The sequence below is a fragment of the Aplidium turbinatum genome, chromosome 3 (assembly GCF_918807975.1).
Source record: "Aplidium turbinatum chromosome 3, kaAplTurb1.1, whole genome shotgun sequence".
Classification (NCBI taxonomy): Eukaryota; Metazoa; Chordata; class Ascidiacea; order Aplousobranchia; family Polyclinidae; genus Aplidium; species Aplidium turbinatum.
In genome coordinates this window covers 29,271,315-29,287,642 of record NC_137474.1, presented here as the reverse complement: position 1 = coordinate 29,287,642, position 16,328 = coordinate 29,271,315, and the positions used below count along the sequence as shown (strand labels likewise).

The 16,328-nt window shown below is 36.5% G+C and overlaps 2 protein-coding genes across 3 annotated transcripts; both read left to right on the top strand.

Annotated features, from left to right (window-relative positions):
- Positions 1 to 9,901: 9,901 nt before the first annotated feature.
- On the top strand, positions 9,902 to 11,666 carry LOC145767294 (uncharacterized). Its single transcript, XM_082579088.1, has 3 exons — positions 9,902 to 10,040; positions 10,771 to 10,877; positions 11,446 to 11,666. The coding sequence occupies exons 1-3, from the start codon at positions 9,971 to 9,973 to the stop codon at positions 11,578 to 11,580; spliced, it is 312 nt and encodes a 103-aa protein (XP_082435214.1). The 5' UTR covers positions 9,902 to 9,970; the 3' UTR covers positions 11,581 to 11,666.
- A 174-nt stretch (positions 11,667 to 11,840) lies between these two features.
- Positions 11,841 to 15,651, top strand: LOC145767293 (uncharacterized). 2 transcript variants are annotated; one of them, XM_082579087.1, is made up of 11 exons: positions 11,841 to 12,383; positions 12,484 to 12,552; positions 13,087 to 13,227; positions 13,309 to 13,365; positions 13,523 to 13,619; positions 13,748 to 13,893; positions 14,172 to 14,282; positions 14,395 to 14,547; positions 14,651 to 14,855; positions 14,976 to 15,132; positions 15,452 to 15,651. In XM_082579087.1, exons 2-11 carry the CDS (start codon positions 12,487 to 12,489, stop codon positions 15,516 to 15,518), a joined length of 1,200 nt encoding a protein of 399 aa, XP_082435213.1. In that variant the 5' UTR covers positions 11,841 to 12,383; positions 12,484 to 12,486; the 3' UTR covers positions 15,519 to 15,651. The 2 variants fall into 2 exon arrangements, 1 of the variants encoding a protein (XP_082435213.1); XR_014288758.1 differs by having other exon boundaries at positions 11,843 to 12,383; positions 14,651 to 14,875; positions 15,452 to 15,589.
- The last annotated feature ends 677 nt before the right edge of the window (positions 15,652 to 16,328 follow it).

Here is a 16,328-nt window from a genome sequence, read left to right as displayed (position 1 = left end):
AATCTCCTTCAGTCTCAAACCTTGTTTCAAGCCGGAAAAATATATCAAAGTGAAATTTGGCTAATTAGTGTAGCCTAATAATTAAACGGGGAGGAACGTATGCAAATAATAGTGACTGTTAGTTATTCTTCAGTTCTTTGTGTTTTTAGATTCTTTGTTTTCAGTTAAAATTAGATTATGAATTTACAATAAATATTTTCCCATGGATTTTGCCAAGAAACGTAAGCAGTAGGCCTTATGTTTGCTTTGCAATGAAAGTGTTATCGAAATCGACCACAGATGTCTCACTGACTTCAGCAGCTATTGAAGTACATTATGCTAATTGTTAATAAATTCATTAAATACTGTTTTTGATCTCTAAGCTTCAAACTTCAAGTTTACATTACATACGATTTATTCCTTGTCTAAGTAGATAAATACGCGATTAATGTAGCGATTCACGAATCCGGCCCGCCAAGTACTTCATTTTCCCATATCTGGCCCGCCGACTGGAGAAGTTGCCCGCCCCTGTACTAGCTACTACGATTTTTAAAAAGATGTCGGAAGCAAGATTTTTGCTCTCCAGGTCCAAGTTTAAAAACTGGATTCGTGCAAATTTAGGACCTGGAGATAAGCTAAACTCAAAAAAAAAAAGGAAGAATTACAATTTCATCTTCTTCAAACGTTTGCAAGGAAATTACGAAGTGGAATGTCAGAAAAATGTGAAAAAAAAGAGAAAACAAGAAGTAGGCTTTCCAATGGAAATTCGGTCAAATAACAAAAACTGCTTGTGTTGGACTAAGATGTGATTATTTATCCTATACAACTTTAAAATACAACTTTAAATTGTGCAAATTAGTTATTTTTGTCATCAAATTGCTCATTAAGTTGTAATATGTTGAATGGTAGCCTAACTATATTTCTAGAAATAGTGCTGCCAGATCTTTTTTTTTGTACTAAAATTCGTATCATCAAAATTATTTTACATCTGCAGCTTTAATGTTTTATACAAATTGTTGCAACTATAATCGTTCTCGTTAATTCGCTTTTGACTACAATTTTTTTTTTTGCATTTTTTTCACTACCTTTTTGGTGGAAATATAATTGCATTTATGATTTAAATTTTAAATCGCCATAAATTATTTCACTTGTAACTTTTGGAAAGTAAAATTGATTGAACAAAGTTTATTTGAACAGAAAGTAGTATGTCTTTATTTTATTATGCTTAATTATATCTCTATTTTTATTTACTTTTTTCTGAATCCGCGTGGTCACACCAGAGTCACTATATACGCCACCCGCACTTACTGTTGTTTCTCTGGGCAAGAAACTTTACGATAATTGCCTCTACCTAGTGATCGATTTCGAGTAATGGGTAGTACCAAATTTAAGTCATAAGTAGAGTAGACAACCGGAAACAGACATTGCAGTCGGCTGCAGCGTGGGTCAGGTGTACGTCGAAAAGCGTACACCGATGCATAGCGCTCAAGTCCGCTTTCCCGCAATGCAGGATAAAGATAAACAAACAAACAAACACACTACACAGGGATGCTAGATTAGTGAATCTTCTCAATATACGAGTAAAGTAGCAGTGAGCACCATATGCTTATTGCTTAAATTTAAAAAAAAACATAATATGTGTGACACATTATGTGATTCACTAGGCATAAGCTCTTAATTTTTACTAATGTCAACCATCATGACATACAGCATAAAATTATACTATTTTATTGTGTTGATCTTACCTGATGAAACTGTTTTTCCCACTGTGCTGTTGAAACAGAAAACCTTTTCTTTTCATCACTTGGAACTTTGTACAAGTAACAAAATCCCATATTTGTAGTGTTGTTACATTGTGGTAAACAGCAGTTTATTCCACCCCATTTACGCTTAACTTGGGACATTATCAAACTAAATAATCATAACTAAGATAATTCACAACCCTACATAGAGTACAGCATTTGATTATGAACTGTAATGCTAATAACAACAAAAGATAATTGCTAACAAAGGTAGTGGTTAACCGGTTAATGCATTAGTGTCTGCTAGTAGTCTCAAAGTAGACTAATTGATCTTCAAAGAACGGCATGCTTAAGATAACAGGAAATTACAACACAAAGGAAATAAACAAAACATAACCTTTGTCAGCATAACTGCCTTAACTGGTCTATTCAATCAAATTTCCAGTCTGTACGTAATCAATTAAGATGCTATATATGTCGCAAACCAGGTTCTTCAAATACGGAACACGTTACGGTAGCCTTTCTGATTCTGCTGTATCTTCCCTCAGCCTAACTAGTTTTAAGTTAAATCTCAGGACTTGTAACCTTTGTGACATTGTTGCTTTAAATTACTGAACCTGCATACTTACCGGTACAGTAGCCTACTCAAAATTGTCTTGCTAATGCTCTTTGTTTACAAATTATTTTTGGGAGTGGCTATTTTGAGTGCCACAGATTGAAACCTATCAACTTTTGTTGTATCTTTATACACTTTTTTTAAATAACTGTCAACTGAATTAGTTGATCAATCAATGTTTTTGAAAATGATGCTGGCTAAGTAGCATCTGCCAATTACGGTACAAATTTCAAGCCTACTTCAACTTAAAGCTTCCACAATTATTTACTAATTAAACCCTTCCATTAGTAAGCTGCTGTATACACTTGATACATTGAAACTTATGAACTTTAAAGACCACTACTTCAAACTATAAACTAATCAATTCCTTAGTAATTTGAAGTCACATCATCTTTTAACTACTTGTAGTCATGCTAAACTAAGCCTCAGAAAAGTAGACCAAACGAATTTTTCTGGATAATAACTGTAACTAACATCCTAAACATTCTACAATAGTTTAAAACAAGTCTGCAACCACAATATCATCAACAGTTTCACTGTTGATAGTAGACAATATGCCTGTATTTGCATACCTTCCAAGCAGATTCTGTGATTTAACCATAGCTCTCCTAGGTGGCGCTGTAAACAACAACCTCAAAACATGACTTTCCAGACTATGTATATAGTGGCTCTGGTCACACTGAGCCGGTTTCGTGCAATTTTTATTTTTTTGAGTCTTTTATGACATCACAACCAAGTTTTGAATGCGAGACTCTCAAAGTAAAAACTTCGGGAAACTTGTCACTTTTTGAATTTCTTTTGTGTTAGATGAGATCGCCCTTGCTACTCTAGCAAGTGTTGTAGGTCTATCTTATTATTGACGAAATAAAAGTTTTCTTTTTTCGCTTTCTTTTCTAGGTTTGGTGGCTGTGCATTTTTAAGATTATGTTTTTCAAACCGTTTTATTGATGCATATTTTAAACCTTTTGGTTTTGTCATCTTCTCCTTTTGTTGGTGTAAAATTCGTGTGATTACTTTATCGTTCTCTACATGTTCGCGCCAGCAAAGAAAAATAAATTGAATTGGATGGATTATTGGGTTAACTTTTTGGAGTAATAGAGAAGAAATAAACCGATTGCTGTTTCTGGTTGACAGTGGCAGCTGGTGGTGTTTTTGGGCAGTGGGGCTGCAATGAATAGTTCGGGGGGCGAAGCCCGTTGCTGAGCTCGATCGCCGAAGGCGAACGATTTTGTTGGGGAGTCTGGGGGAAGTCCCCTAGAAAAATCACATTGAATTTGGTGCGTTCTGAGCATGTTTTTACCCCAAATTTTGAAAAAATGCATTCAAACTTTGTTGAAAAGTTGATGATATTCCTAAGCTGTATATAAAAAAAACTAACAGTAGGCCAATTGCTTTTTAGACAAAATTTAGGCTACTAGTATTGAGCATAGTCTTGACTAGCCTAGCCGTTGCATACAAGGTTCAAGTGATTTTGAGATGCCCTCGGCTGGACTAGCACTTCCTATAACCTGTTGAATACCCTAACTCTATAGCTAACACTTCTACATTCATGGCTCATCGCTACTCTGCAAAATAAAAGCTAACTTTAAAAATTCTGTAAAGGTATTCGGGGCTGTTTTCCATGCAGCCCCAAACAGATTCAAAAATTGCTGTAAAATACCAAAAGAGGTGGAGCTTCAAGGATAATTTTTAACCAATTAGAGCGTGTAAAATCCAGAATCTCGGAGAGAGAGAAAACTTTTATTTTGTCTGTTGCAACAATAGCACGGTACAATTATACACAACATGAATAGAATAGCACCATAGCCATCTAGGTACCACAACAGACAGGAAGCAGCGAAAAACTATATCAGTCATCGAGTCAGCTGCTTCTCTGTTCTTAATGTGACAAATGTCAAGCATCGGTAAATTACGTTTTAGTTATTTTTCCAGTTTCCCTTTTGTTAGTTTGCCGTTCACTACGTGTTTGCGCCAACAATTAAAAATAAAATTGAAAAGAAATTAAAAAAAAAAAAAATTACAAGTTTCCTGAACTTTTTACTTTGAGTCTTCATAGGCAAGTCAAAAAATGAATTGTGATGTCACAGAAGACCCCCCGAAAGATAAAAAATTAAGGAAACCGGTTCAGCGTGACCGCACGACTTGTAGAAAAAAACAAAGACACAATTGAGCGCAATAACATATAAGATGATTAGTGAATATTAGCCTATCTGTAATTGATGTAGGCCTACTACTTTTTATTCAGACAAACTTTAATCATTTAATTTCAGTTTAAAACGGTGGTATTAAAATTAAACATATGCAGCTTTGAAAACAAAATGTGGTCTGTTGCAGTTAATGGATCAAGTAGCCTAATTAGGACATCAATTAGGCCTACTGTAACATGGGGAAATAAAAATAGAAAAAGCAAGCGAAGGAACAGCTCGAAAGGTCAAATTTTCAAAAATATTATTGTTGCGTCATAAAATATGAAAATTAGGCAAAAATTATAAAATCAGTCAGACCGAGCTGATTACATTCCTATAAATTCAAAATTGCGCAGAACTACAAACTATTGGCCAACAAAACAAAATTAAACAAAAACGGGGTTGTAACATACGGTACAATGAACAGTCCAGATTCATTTCTTTAAAAATTTGATTTGGTAACCATAAACAACATTCCTTTGAGTCGATGATTGCAGCACCAAGCCTGGGTAGGGTTTGAACTTGGTTGAGTGAAAATGAAGGTTGACTACGGTTGGGTGGAATATAAAAAGGACAAAAACATTTCTTGTGACTTCTCTTTACTTTGTCTTCAATATTCAATATTAAAAGTGGCTATCCATGAGCGATCCAACTCAGAATATGCAAATAGAAAAATGGCTGCTGAATTCACTGGTAGGCCTTTATACTGTAGCTACTAGCTAGGCTAAATCAAGGTTTCTTTGAATTGTCCCTTCTCCGCGAGTTCTTTATCGATTTTAAAAATTTTTCGACTAAAATGACTACAATTAAATTCCTTTCTCAATTTGTACAAATCTAGCTATTCTCCAGGCCTAAATTTTTCTTGATTCCAACTTATATATTTAGACCTGGAGAGCAAAAACTTTGCTGTTCACTTTGAAAAAGCGCGGGAAAACTTTTTCAAAAATTTGCCCAAAATTGGTATTGCCAGATAAATTTAAATCGGACTGTAGATAAATTTGGTAAGCACTTTAATAGCAAAGTTTCAGTAATTGTCAGGAAAACCTGGAGCCAATCAGAAGCTACGTTGTATGTGACGTAAGAACGCAAAAAACGCGCGAAAACCAAATTGACGACATTTCACATTTGCATTTTGCATTAGCTTGATAGCTGGCTTGTTTTTGTTTAGCTTCATAGCAGGAAAAGGCGAATAGCCCGCATCATGAATGATCATCATGAAACTCAGGTAAGGTTTGTTAAACGCAAATAGCCCGCATCATGAATGATCATCATGAAACTCAGGTAAGGTTTGTTACAGTAGAGTCAGATCTATTCTTAAGAGTAATCAAAAACAATACAAAAAGTGCTCATATTTCATTTAGATCTTTAGAGTATGTATTTCAACTAATAGTGGTGGTGTACTTTGGAGTTCAATAATTTAGCCTACTTGTTTTGTCAGCTACCCAAGTAGCAAAGATTGGCGTCTAGCCAGCTCCACGCTAGCGAAGTTATTGGCGACGCGCCAGCGATAATCGCCAGCCAGCCGCCACCGATCTGCTCATCGCATAGCCGGCGTAACGCTGGCGAAATTCGACAATAAAGTCGGCTGTGCGTAAGCGCCTCGATCGCGAAAGTCGCTCAAGTTAGTTAACGGCGTGCTGTCTGTACGCCAACGAATTTCGCAAAACTTACTGGCACGTTTTTGCGGCTGCGCGCGTTGTCGCTGGACTGACGAATGTCGCCCTGCTGAAGCCCTTTTTTTTTCGGCCACCAGCAGCAGCTGTTGTTTGCGAAATTATCAAAACAAAACACTAAAACTTTTTGAAGCATTTCGTGTATTAATTGTCTTTTTGTGGTTAAAGCGAGACGCAATTCAAGAATGTAAAACAACGAAAACAATGAAGATTTTTAATACACTGTCTTACCACAGCTCCATTTTCGTAACACAATGCTAAAAAATGTTTCAGTAATAATGAATGGCGGTTTTTCTGATCATTTGTAATACAAATAACAGAACAATTTACAAGTCCAAGCCATGTCAGAGCAAAGCTAAAGACTATAAACATGAGATTATTTGTAAAAGCCCAGCAGGTGTTAAGTGAATTTTGACAGTTTTCGCGAAACAATAATTTTTAAGCAAAAAATTTTATTAAAAAAAACTTTCTTGGTTTTCCAAACTATAATGAGTTTGATTAAAATGTTTGCTTGCAAGATTTACCTTAGGCCTAGGGTAGGGGTGAGTAAAATTTACTCCCGGTTAGAAACCAATTGTGTAACTTACTACATACGACAGTATCATAATTATATAAGCATAATTATATGATAGGTATTGCAATACGTCAAAATCACAGCACTGGAAGAAAATACACAGCAACATCAAGAACACTACTATTACTTCCACTGTACTCTATGATGTAATAAAGATTAATACGTAGCCAGCAGGGAAATTCAAATTAATGAGTTTTTTGTGCTATCTGGCTTTGAGGGTTGCCAGCACGGCAACCACAATTATAGGGAAGGGCCACCTGAACGACGACCATAACGCATTTTCGTTTGCACATCTGTTGTGGCTGTCATGCTGGCAACCTTCAAAGCCAGATAGCACAAAATTCAAACATCCACATAGGATACATGCAGTATACCAACAATCATGAGTGATTATTGCGTTCCGACATCCATTAGGTAAATATAAAAAAAATGGGAACAGGTCGTTTTGACGCCAAAGAGCTTTGGTTCGGGGTAATGTTAGGGATTAGGACTGGCGGCAAAACACCCCTCCGAAAACACGTTTGAATAACAACATTAAAGATATTAATTAAATGATTAATAACATTAAACTCGACTTCACCACAAGAATTAATATTAGTGCATAGACGGCACAACAGTGTTTGGCAATAGCTTGTCGGGATAAGATTTTCCCAAATACAACTACTGTACGAAGGAAGCAAACCGAATTAAGAGGCACGCAAAAATAATAATTCGCAGCAAGATGTTAAAAGAGAACACTAAAAGGTCAACAGACAATCAAAAAACAGATAGCGTTCATGTATCGTCCGAATTTTTATCTGCGCCGGAAGTTTTGTTTGCCCGGTTCTTTTTTTTTTCATTTCTGTCACCAGCCGCCTTCAAATACCGCTTCACTGCAGATTTGAAAACTTTGTCCGTCGCCTTGGCTTGCCTTCGAATCACATCTGTAATAATACAATATGAGCTCTCTGTGAAAACAATTTCGCTCACAACAACAACTTAATTACACTACTAACTCATTATTAGGGATCGAACCGATGGCAAGTGTCCTTAACCTGCATGAGGACATAAGCGGGGTTCATTACAATTAAATGTACTGTATAAACCCCCCTATGACGTAGCAAGACGGGTAGTAATAAAACAAAATTGTAATTAGGGAACGTTCAAATATTACGTAACGCCTGCGACGGGGGGGGGGTATGTAAAGCGTTACGTTAGCGTCACATCGGTGGGGGAGAGGGTTTAATATAATTCATCAGTGATAATACTCAGTATTATTGAAATATCTTTTGTGATAAGGTGCTGCTGAAACCAGTGTTTTATCCTGCAACAACAACCACGCATGTGACATTGGGAAGGCATGGCTAAATAGTAGAAACTGATATATTACAGGACGTTGTCACATTTTAACGTTTATATTACAGAAAAATATTCCATTCCTTGATAAATCTTCCAATTTGTCAATCCTCAGTTGATTTGATTTATATTTAACTTCCATTCATAAAAACAAAGAAGCCTGGCATTTTCCACCATCGTACTGTAGTATGCATGGTGTTAGCAATAGCATTGCAGCACTTATTACTGACGGTAGCTCGTAAAACTACTTAAATATACAATTATATAAATACAAACTTACCAAATAACACTTTTTTATTTTCAGATCAAGAAAGGCAGTTTTTTCGTTTTTTCCACTTCAATTGAACTGAGCGGCCAGATCGTCATTCATTAAAAGTCGCATAACTCTCCACACAGTTTCCGTACAATCATTTCCTCCAACCGTTATTTTCCATCGCTGTTAAATGAACATCCACGCGTTACTCAATAGTCAGTTTAGAACTGAACAAGGTAACAAGCGAAGTCTAGATCGTGAACTCAAACCAAACAACCACACGTTCTATATATTGGTTAATCGTTGGGTTATTCTTTAAAAATCATCATAAATTGGTTTAATAAACATGATTCTATTTTACAAACTAAAGTATTTCTGCACACAAAATGTATGTGGAAGCGTTTAGAGCAAAACAAACAAGTTTTAAAAATTGAAACTGAGCAGTTGAATAATTAAAAGCCCAGACAGCAAAATCTGTCATTTTTACATTGGTTCAATGTCCGTAGACGTCACATCAATGTAAAAATGACGAGTTTTGCTGTCTGGGAGGTTCTAATCTTTTTTGAGTATGATTTACTGTAGTTACCACCTGCAAAGCGAAAACAAACATGTAACTAATATGACAACAGTTACTTTATAGGTGCAATAACAAATATTTTGTCAACACGTCATGTTAGAATTTAACTGATCGGTTGTTGCATGACATAAGGCTGGTGTAGCCATGTCGAAATATGATTGCATGTACCTATTCCGACATGGCCTACCACACATGTAGCATTGTAGCTTGTGGCATAAAAGTGTATAGCAAATGAGTAGGCCTACAGTGACTTACAATAGCTGCCAAAACATCCGCATCTGCTTCTAACTTTTCTTCCAGATCAAAAAGAAAGCGTTTGTTAGCTTGCTTAAATCTTCATGTAATTAAGGTTAAACCACAATAAACTAGGACACAGTTCCCTCTTTCGACACTTTCTTACATGCTGTAGGCGTAACCTGGTACAGCAAAATTAGTGCAAAGTAAGCTTTATTGTACAGCAGTGGTCTACCCAACAACTGAGCAAGCGCAAAAGAGTGAAAAGACAATTAATCAGACAAACAGGCTCTTCAAATCAAATCAACCGCGTGTTTGAAATGGCACGTGACTTCAATCAAGCGCAACTAAACGGTATGATGACGAAATTTTTCTAATCAAGCGCGAAGCTCGGCTTTTCGTAGGAAACCAACACCATCTGACGAAACTCGACTGCGCGTTGCCAGCGGAAAGCGAGCGAAAATCGAAAGCGCGTCTCTCGCTCGAAAGTCGACGGCGCAGAGCTAGCAGAAAACGCTCACATTGGCGACATCGAAAATCGTTAGCTGTAGGACAGCGCCTGACTGGCGAATATCGTCATGACTTTAAAGAAAAAAAATCATGACGATATTTGCCAGTGAGGCGCTGTCCTACAGCTAACGATTTTCGATGTCGCCAATGTGAGCGCTCGCCGCCCTGATGACGCCAGCTGCACGCCGACTATTGCTACCTGGGTACATGGCGTGTGGTTGCACTGTGTTTACTTGCCAGTGCTTACAATTATTATTATTGTTGTAGTGGTTCACTTCTGTGGAAGATGGCATGAAGTCTATTGAAGACTATACAGAGAAAACAGCAACAAAACTTCTTATTGCACAGAAACGAGCATATGGTGTGAATGTTGTTTGCTACATAACATCCTTCAAAATTCATACTAAACTGTTGAAGTTTACCTTTTTTTTTTACAAATATAGAGTCCATGTACAAATTTGCAACCATCAATGTAATTGTGTCCATTCAAAAATTATTTGACAGTAGAGATTTTTAAGTTTATTTAGCTATTATAATGTTATCATAACTTCTAGTGTGTAGTGTAGTAGTAGTCCAGATTTAATCCGGTGATGTCCCCGTTAACGAGGGGGCCGGATTCACCTCCAAGTGTCGCAATCGTCTTCACACCCTGCCTCCACATTGATCTGTACAACTTGCCCACCTTGTGTAAATGTTATCTTTTTAGGGCAACTATGTGACTTGTTTATTGGTATTGAAGTAATGTTTTTAGAAGTACTCAAATTTTTTTATTTCAAAAAGTGGCATCTTCACTTTCAACTGGCATAAAATTGTAAGCTAATATGTCAACGAGAAGTGCTTTTATCAGGATTCGAGTGTTGCTGGACAGAGTTTTGTGGCCATGTCACCTTTTCCTGTTCATTAACATACTGGCGTATTGACTATTGCAACTAATTGTATCTTTTTTTCATTCCGGACACATTAATGAAAAAAAAATAAATTGATATGACAATTAAAAAAGCACCACTGGGTGTATTAATATGCAACATTTTCATTATGTATCGTATATTGTTCAACAACTAAAGCCAAACACATTGCTAAAATCATTGCAGAAATTTCAAACAGCCTGATTTATTGGCGAGAGGATACACCATACATTAAATTGGAATATGTCCAGTTCAAATGTCGACCAAAAGAAGCTTTACAGCAAAGCACTCAGGTATATATATATAATATATGTCAGGAACTGTCTGGTATGAGGCATAAAAATTTGGCATACAAAGTAAATGTGCATTTTTGTCACAATTATGTATTTACGAATCGCGATTTGTCATACAATGTATTGGAAATGTACGTTTTTTTCAAATTTTCATCAAAAATTTATCACAACGCCAATTAAATTTTGAGAGAATATTTGAGTAAATATTTGAGTAACATGTGAGAGAATAGGCAATATAATCCAAGAACCTAAGGGCGTTTGATGCACCCTAATGTATGTAATGTCTCACACTTGATTGATTGATTGAATCTTTAACAGTTCTCCAACCAATATTCAACCATTTTACTGCTTCTAAATTCACATTTAATATACGTTGTACAGAACTTTGAAACAGTAAGTGAAATGTAGCTCGAAGCTGCAGTTCTTTTGTTCTGACTCATCTGGATCAATCATCAGAATAAAACAAACCTAAATGAAGTTCTTATATAGTAGAAGGAAAGAAGAAAAAATGAAGCTTCGAACTATCAGCTACCTTATACTTGCTACCTTAAATTATTTATTGTTGTAGTGGTTGCCTTCAGTGGAAGATGCCATGAGATCCATTGAAGAGTACGAAGCAAAAGCAGGAACAAAACTTCTTGTTGTTCAGAAACGAGCATACGATGCCATGTTAATATTGATTTTTAACATCCTATCATTGTAACTAACTAGTGTACTAAGTGTTGATATTCATACTACAGTAATAAGCCTTTTTCTTTCACCAAAATGGAGGTTAGGCATCACAAAAGAAGAAATGGTTTACTGACTGCAATAAAAAGAATGCTATAAAGATTTACAAATGTGTTCTGTTTCATCAACTTTTCATCTCGTTTCTTAAAGACACGCAGTTTTCAGGTGTAAAAGCTTTGTTGATTCAAAGTAGCCTAGCCTACTTCACTGACCTCTTTTGTATTTTTTCCATCTAGTTTGCCAAATCCATACGCCTATGTGGTGTTATTGATTGGACCAAGTGACATGTCCAGCGGTAACCAAAGGCAGGGTTTGGGTCACAACCAATCTATGTTTTGAGACAATTTATTTTTTACCATATTCATGCAGTAGGGTTGGTGGTTTTCAATGTTACGTACAGTACGGTATATTATTTTTGTAGGCTACCATCACAAAATGAAAATTTGGTTGATTGCAACTCTACTTAGATCAAGACAATAGGCCTGTATTGTACACCATGTTAGTTTTATAACAGATTATTGTTTGTTTGACATTCCTTTGGGCTTTCGAGGTTAGGCATCACAAAAGAGGAAACTGTTTACTGACTCCAATAAAAAGAATGCTATAAAGATATACAAATGTATTTATTTTGTATACTGTTTTAACTGCTAAACATGTTGCTATGCAGAAGTGCCAAGTAGTGTGATTTATTGGCGAGAGGACACACCATACGTCAAGTTGGAATATGTCCACTTCAAATGTTCATCCAAAAAAGCTGCTTCACAGCAAAGCACTCAGGTAAATACAGTACCATAAAATTTGTATTTCAACCTACTATGGAATGCACATCTACAAATGTTTTGGCTAAAATCAACTTATCCTATGATTTTCATAACAGGTCATGGTGACGGATCAGTGCAATGCCACAATTAAACTGTGGAAAATTGCTGAATTTCCAGAATATAAGGTAACTTAATGCATATGCAATACATAGAGTTTCGCTTTTACGAGCATTTATCAAAATTTAGTGAAAAAAAATTTAATTTGAAACTTCAGTACAACTTCATTAGCTCATAGTATCAGTAAAATTTGCAGCAGTTCACTTCAGAAAATGACTATTGATGTTATGTGGTTGCTAAGGAACAAATTAGTCTGCGAGCTGTAATAATGACAATTTCTATGCAAATTGTGAAGGTTATTAGGTCATACAACCAACAGTTGCAACAATAAAAAGCACGAAAATATTAAACAGCATATAATTTTTTTCACTAAATTAGATGCTTTTGTATCTGCTTTACGCGGTTCCTCTATTGACTTTACGTTAATCAGGGTGTAAAGTGTCGAAATTCTCTTTATTTTCATTTATCATAATGTTGGCAATATTTCTCTGTCCATGATTTTTCGTTTTAAGGTAATTCCAATTTTCCAAGTATTTCTATGTCATAGGCCTACTCGGTTTTGACGATTGCATTCATATCACATTCCCTCTGTTTTTATTAAGGTATCTACACAAACTTCCACGACCAAACGGGACATGAGTAAACAACTGCAAATAGTATTGAAAGGAAATACAACAAGGTTAAGCTCGACTGGATGCTGTGTTACCTTTCCTAATCTAAATGAACACAACCATCCATGTCAGGTGAATGTCCACAGTGAGGTTGAAAAAGAGCGTATCGGGAGATTATTTTGTGTCATAACAAATGTTCTTTGCATCTTTCAGAACTCTGCAGAAGTTAACGGAAGCTATGATACTTCTGACCATGATACGTTTGTTCGGGTTTGTATTTACAATGATGTATCGTGTACATGAAACTCAGTGATTCAATGTAATTGATTTTGTATGTGATTTTGCATTGTTGCTCACGTAGCTACTGTAATTGTATGTTGTGTCTACTGAAGGTTAGCATTGTCAATTCCTATTAAATTTGTTCCAGCACAACTTACCTTCATTTGATGAGGTTCAATCTTCAGTGCTGCTATTTGAAACTTCAACATCCACCAAGTTCATCACATACAGCAAAACTACTTGTGGTAAAACTTGACGTGACTGTCTCGTTTTTCAATTTTTTATTTTGGCAGAAAGAAGGTAGTAAAATTCACATCACTTCTTCCATATTTCATTACAACAAATTCCTTAAATGTTGTGTATGTGTTGATAGATATTGCAAAGAGTCGTATTCAATGGGATCTTTCATCTGATACTCCGTACATCAAATCCAGAAGTGTTACATTGATGTGTCAGCATGGGAAAGACTACCACAAAGTGCAGAATGATAGAAAACGAGAGTTGGCGGTTTCCCGAGCTGTAGGCTACGCTACTTTTCTGGATACTTGTGTTCAATAATTCACTTCAGATATGGCTTTGCATTAACTAAAAAGAAATAAAGTACCGTAATGACATTTTATTAATCCTTATCATTTTTTACTCACCTGTCAAGCTTTATTGTGATTCCTCTATGTACTGTCTAGGTTGTTCAACTTAGCTGTGAAAGTAATAACAATTGAGTGGAGAGTTCTTTAAATGTGGTATAAGGATTTTCAGGTTTGTTGAAGTGAGAAGAGTTACGATTCATGTTTTCACAGCTATCAGATCACAACATTTCCCGTAGGAACCTGTGCCCGCAAGGTTCGAAGAAGTTCAATTGCTCAGCGCGCATTCACGCTAAGGAAGTTACAAAGTTTCCTGAGTTTGCGGTAAGTGACATCACTCAGTACACTTGTCACCAATGATTATTGGCGATGCTTGTTCTTAACATATTGTTATGACAATCATTGTTTCAGGAAAAAGAGTTTATTTTTGCTTCAGATTTCTTCATTTCCTGTCTTTGCATCACGCCGTGGCATTTGTGAACGTCTCAAACATGCGTTAGCCAGTGATGCTCAAAATGTCAAAAAAGAGGTTCACTGGAGCATCAAATTTCCTGATCGCCGTGACCACAGCGGCCATGTTGTCGGAGAGGTTGGTTTACTTTACATAATTGCATGACGTGATTGGCTTTTTGGTTACAGTGATGTAACAGGTACTTTGTGCGTTAACCATCAAGCTGTGTTTGTTGTTGCAGAATGCAGGGCCTCTTCAAAGAATCGATGGGAGGCTAATTGCAAAAATACAGGAAATGGTGGCGGACGGAATAAGTAGCATTCCAGAACTTCAACGTGGTCTGAAGTCGTATGTTCAACATGTACTGTTTAAAGATGTTGAAATGCCCCTTGAAACTAATCGGCGGTATAACCCCACCAAAAAGGACATCCAGAATCACTTCTTTGGTGCGTACACAAAGCAAAAGGTATCCAAAATGGATCAAGAAAATTTGCACGTTTTAGTTTAAGAGTGGAAGAAAACATGCGGGCCTAACGACAATATATTGTTTCGACCCTACGTTGCAGGGGATTCACAGTCGATTAGCACCAATTCTGATGGACTTCCTGTGATGCAATGCGCCCAGAATTTGTTATTTGTTCACCAAATGGGTTGGCAAAGACGATTGTTGCATCGTTACGGCCAAGGCATTTGCCTCTTGGATGCAACTTACAAGACGTCCAGGTATTCCCTTCCCCTATTTTTTCTTTGTGTCAAAACTAATGTTGGTTACCAGGTTGTTGCTACGTTTATTATCCAAAATAAACAAGCTTCGGATATAGCAGAAGCACTTTCTGTTGTAAAGGAGTGGTTAGAAGACTGGAACCCTCCATTTTTCATGACCGATAAATGTGAGGCGGAAATCAAGGCGATCGAAAGCGTTTTTTCAAGTTAGTGAATTGCATTCACATTTTCATTGCTTGTGTGCTGTCTGCATTGCTCAATGCTCTTGAATTTGTGTCGTCACTTTACCACTCAGTACCCACAACTTCTTGTTCCGCAGGCTGCTCCGTGTTACTCTGTGCCTTTCATCGCGAACAAGCCTGGGAAAGGTGGATCAGGAAAAGTGACAATGGCGTTCGTGATGATAAAGCAACTGTGCTGACATTCTTGCGAGCACTAGCAAGAGCCGAGAGCGAGCAGTCTTTTGAAGAAACGTTAAACCAGTTGAAGGACAGCAATTGTTGGATCAGCAATTCGAAACTCCGGAATTATGTTGAGAATGTCTGGCTTACAGAAAAGAAGGTTTGTGTGCAATAGAACCACCCTAAAAATTTTACTGTCCTTTCGACGGGCAGCAAAATAACTTCCGAATCGTAATTTGTTTTACAAAGCTAGGTAGTAATTTTTTTACTCATGTATTACCTGTAAATTTACTAATCATGCTACTTTTGTATTTACTGCAATCGAAGTAGTTTTACTTGCGTTGATAGCCATCTTCCATACTACATTTAGAGTAAAAAGACGTCTTAGTCTGGTAAATATACTACAAAATAGCCAGTAATTTCAGATACTACAACAAGGTAGCAATATTTTACTACTCTTTTGACAGTAAAAGTACGATAATTTTAACAGTATAGGCTAGTTCAATATAAAATGAACTTGTTGGTGGGTTTCAGCGTTGGGTGTGGTTTTACCGTTCTGACAAGGTGAACATCACGTTTCACACGAACAATGGAGTGGAGCGACAGAACAGGACTCTGATGGAATACATCAGCTCGAGAAGAGATAAGTCGTTATCTGCTCTTGTAACGCTTCTCCACAAGGAATTTCTCCCTGACAACAAACGTCGGTTAGTGACTTTCTAGAATAAGCGTTGAATGTTTGTCTGCTATTAATTAAATAACTGATCTACACAATGAATTGAAAAACGAAATGCA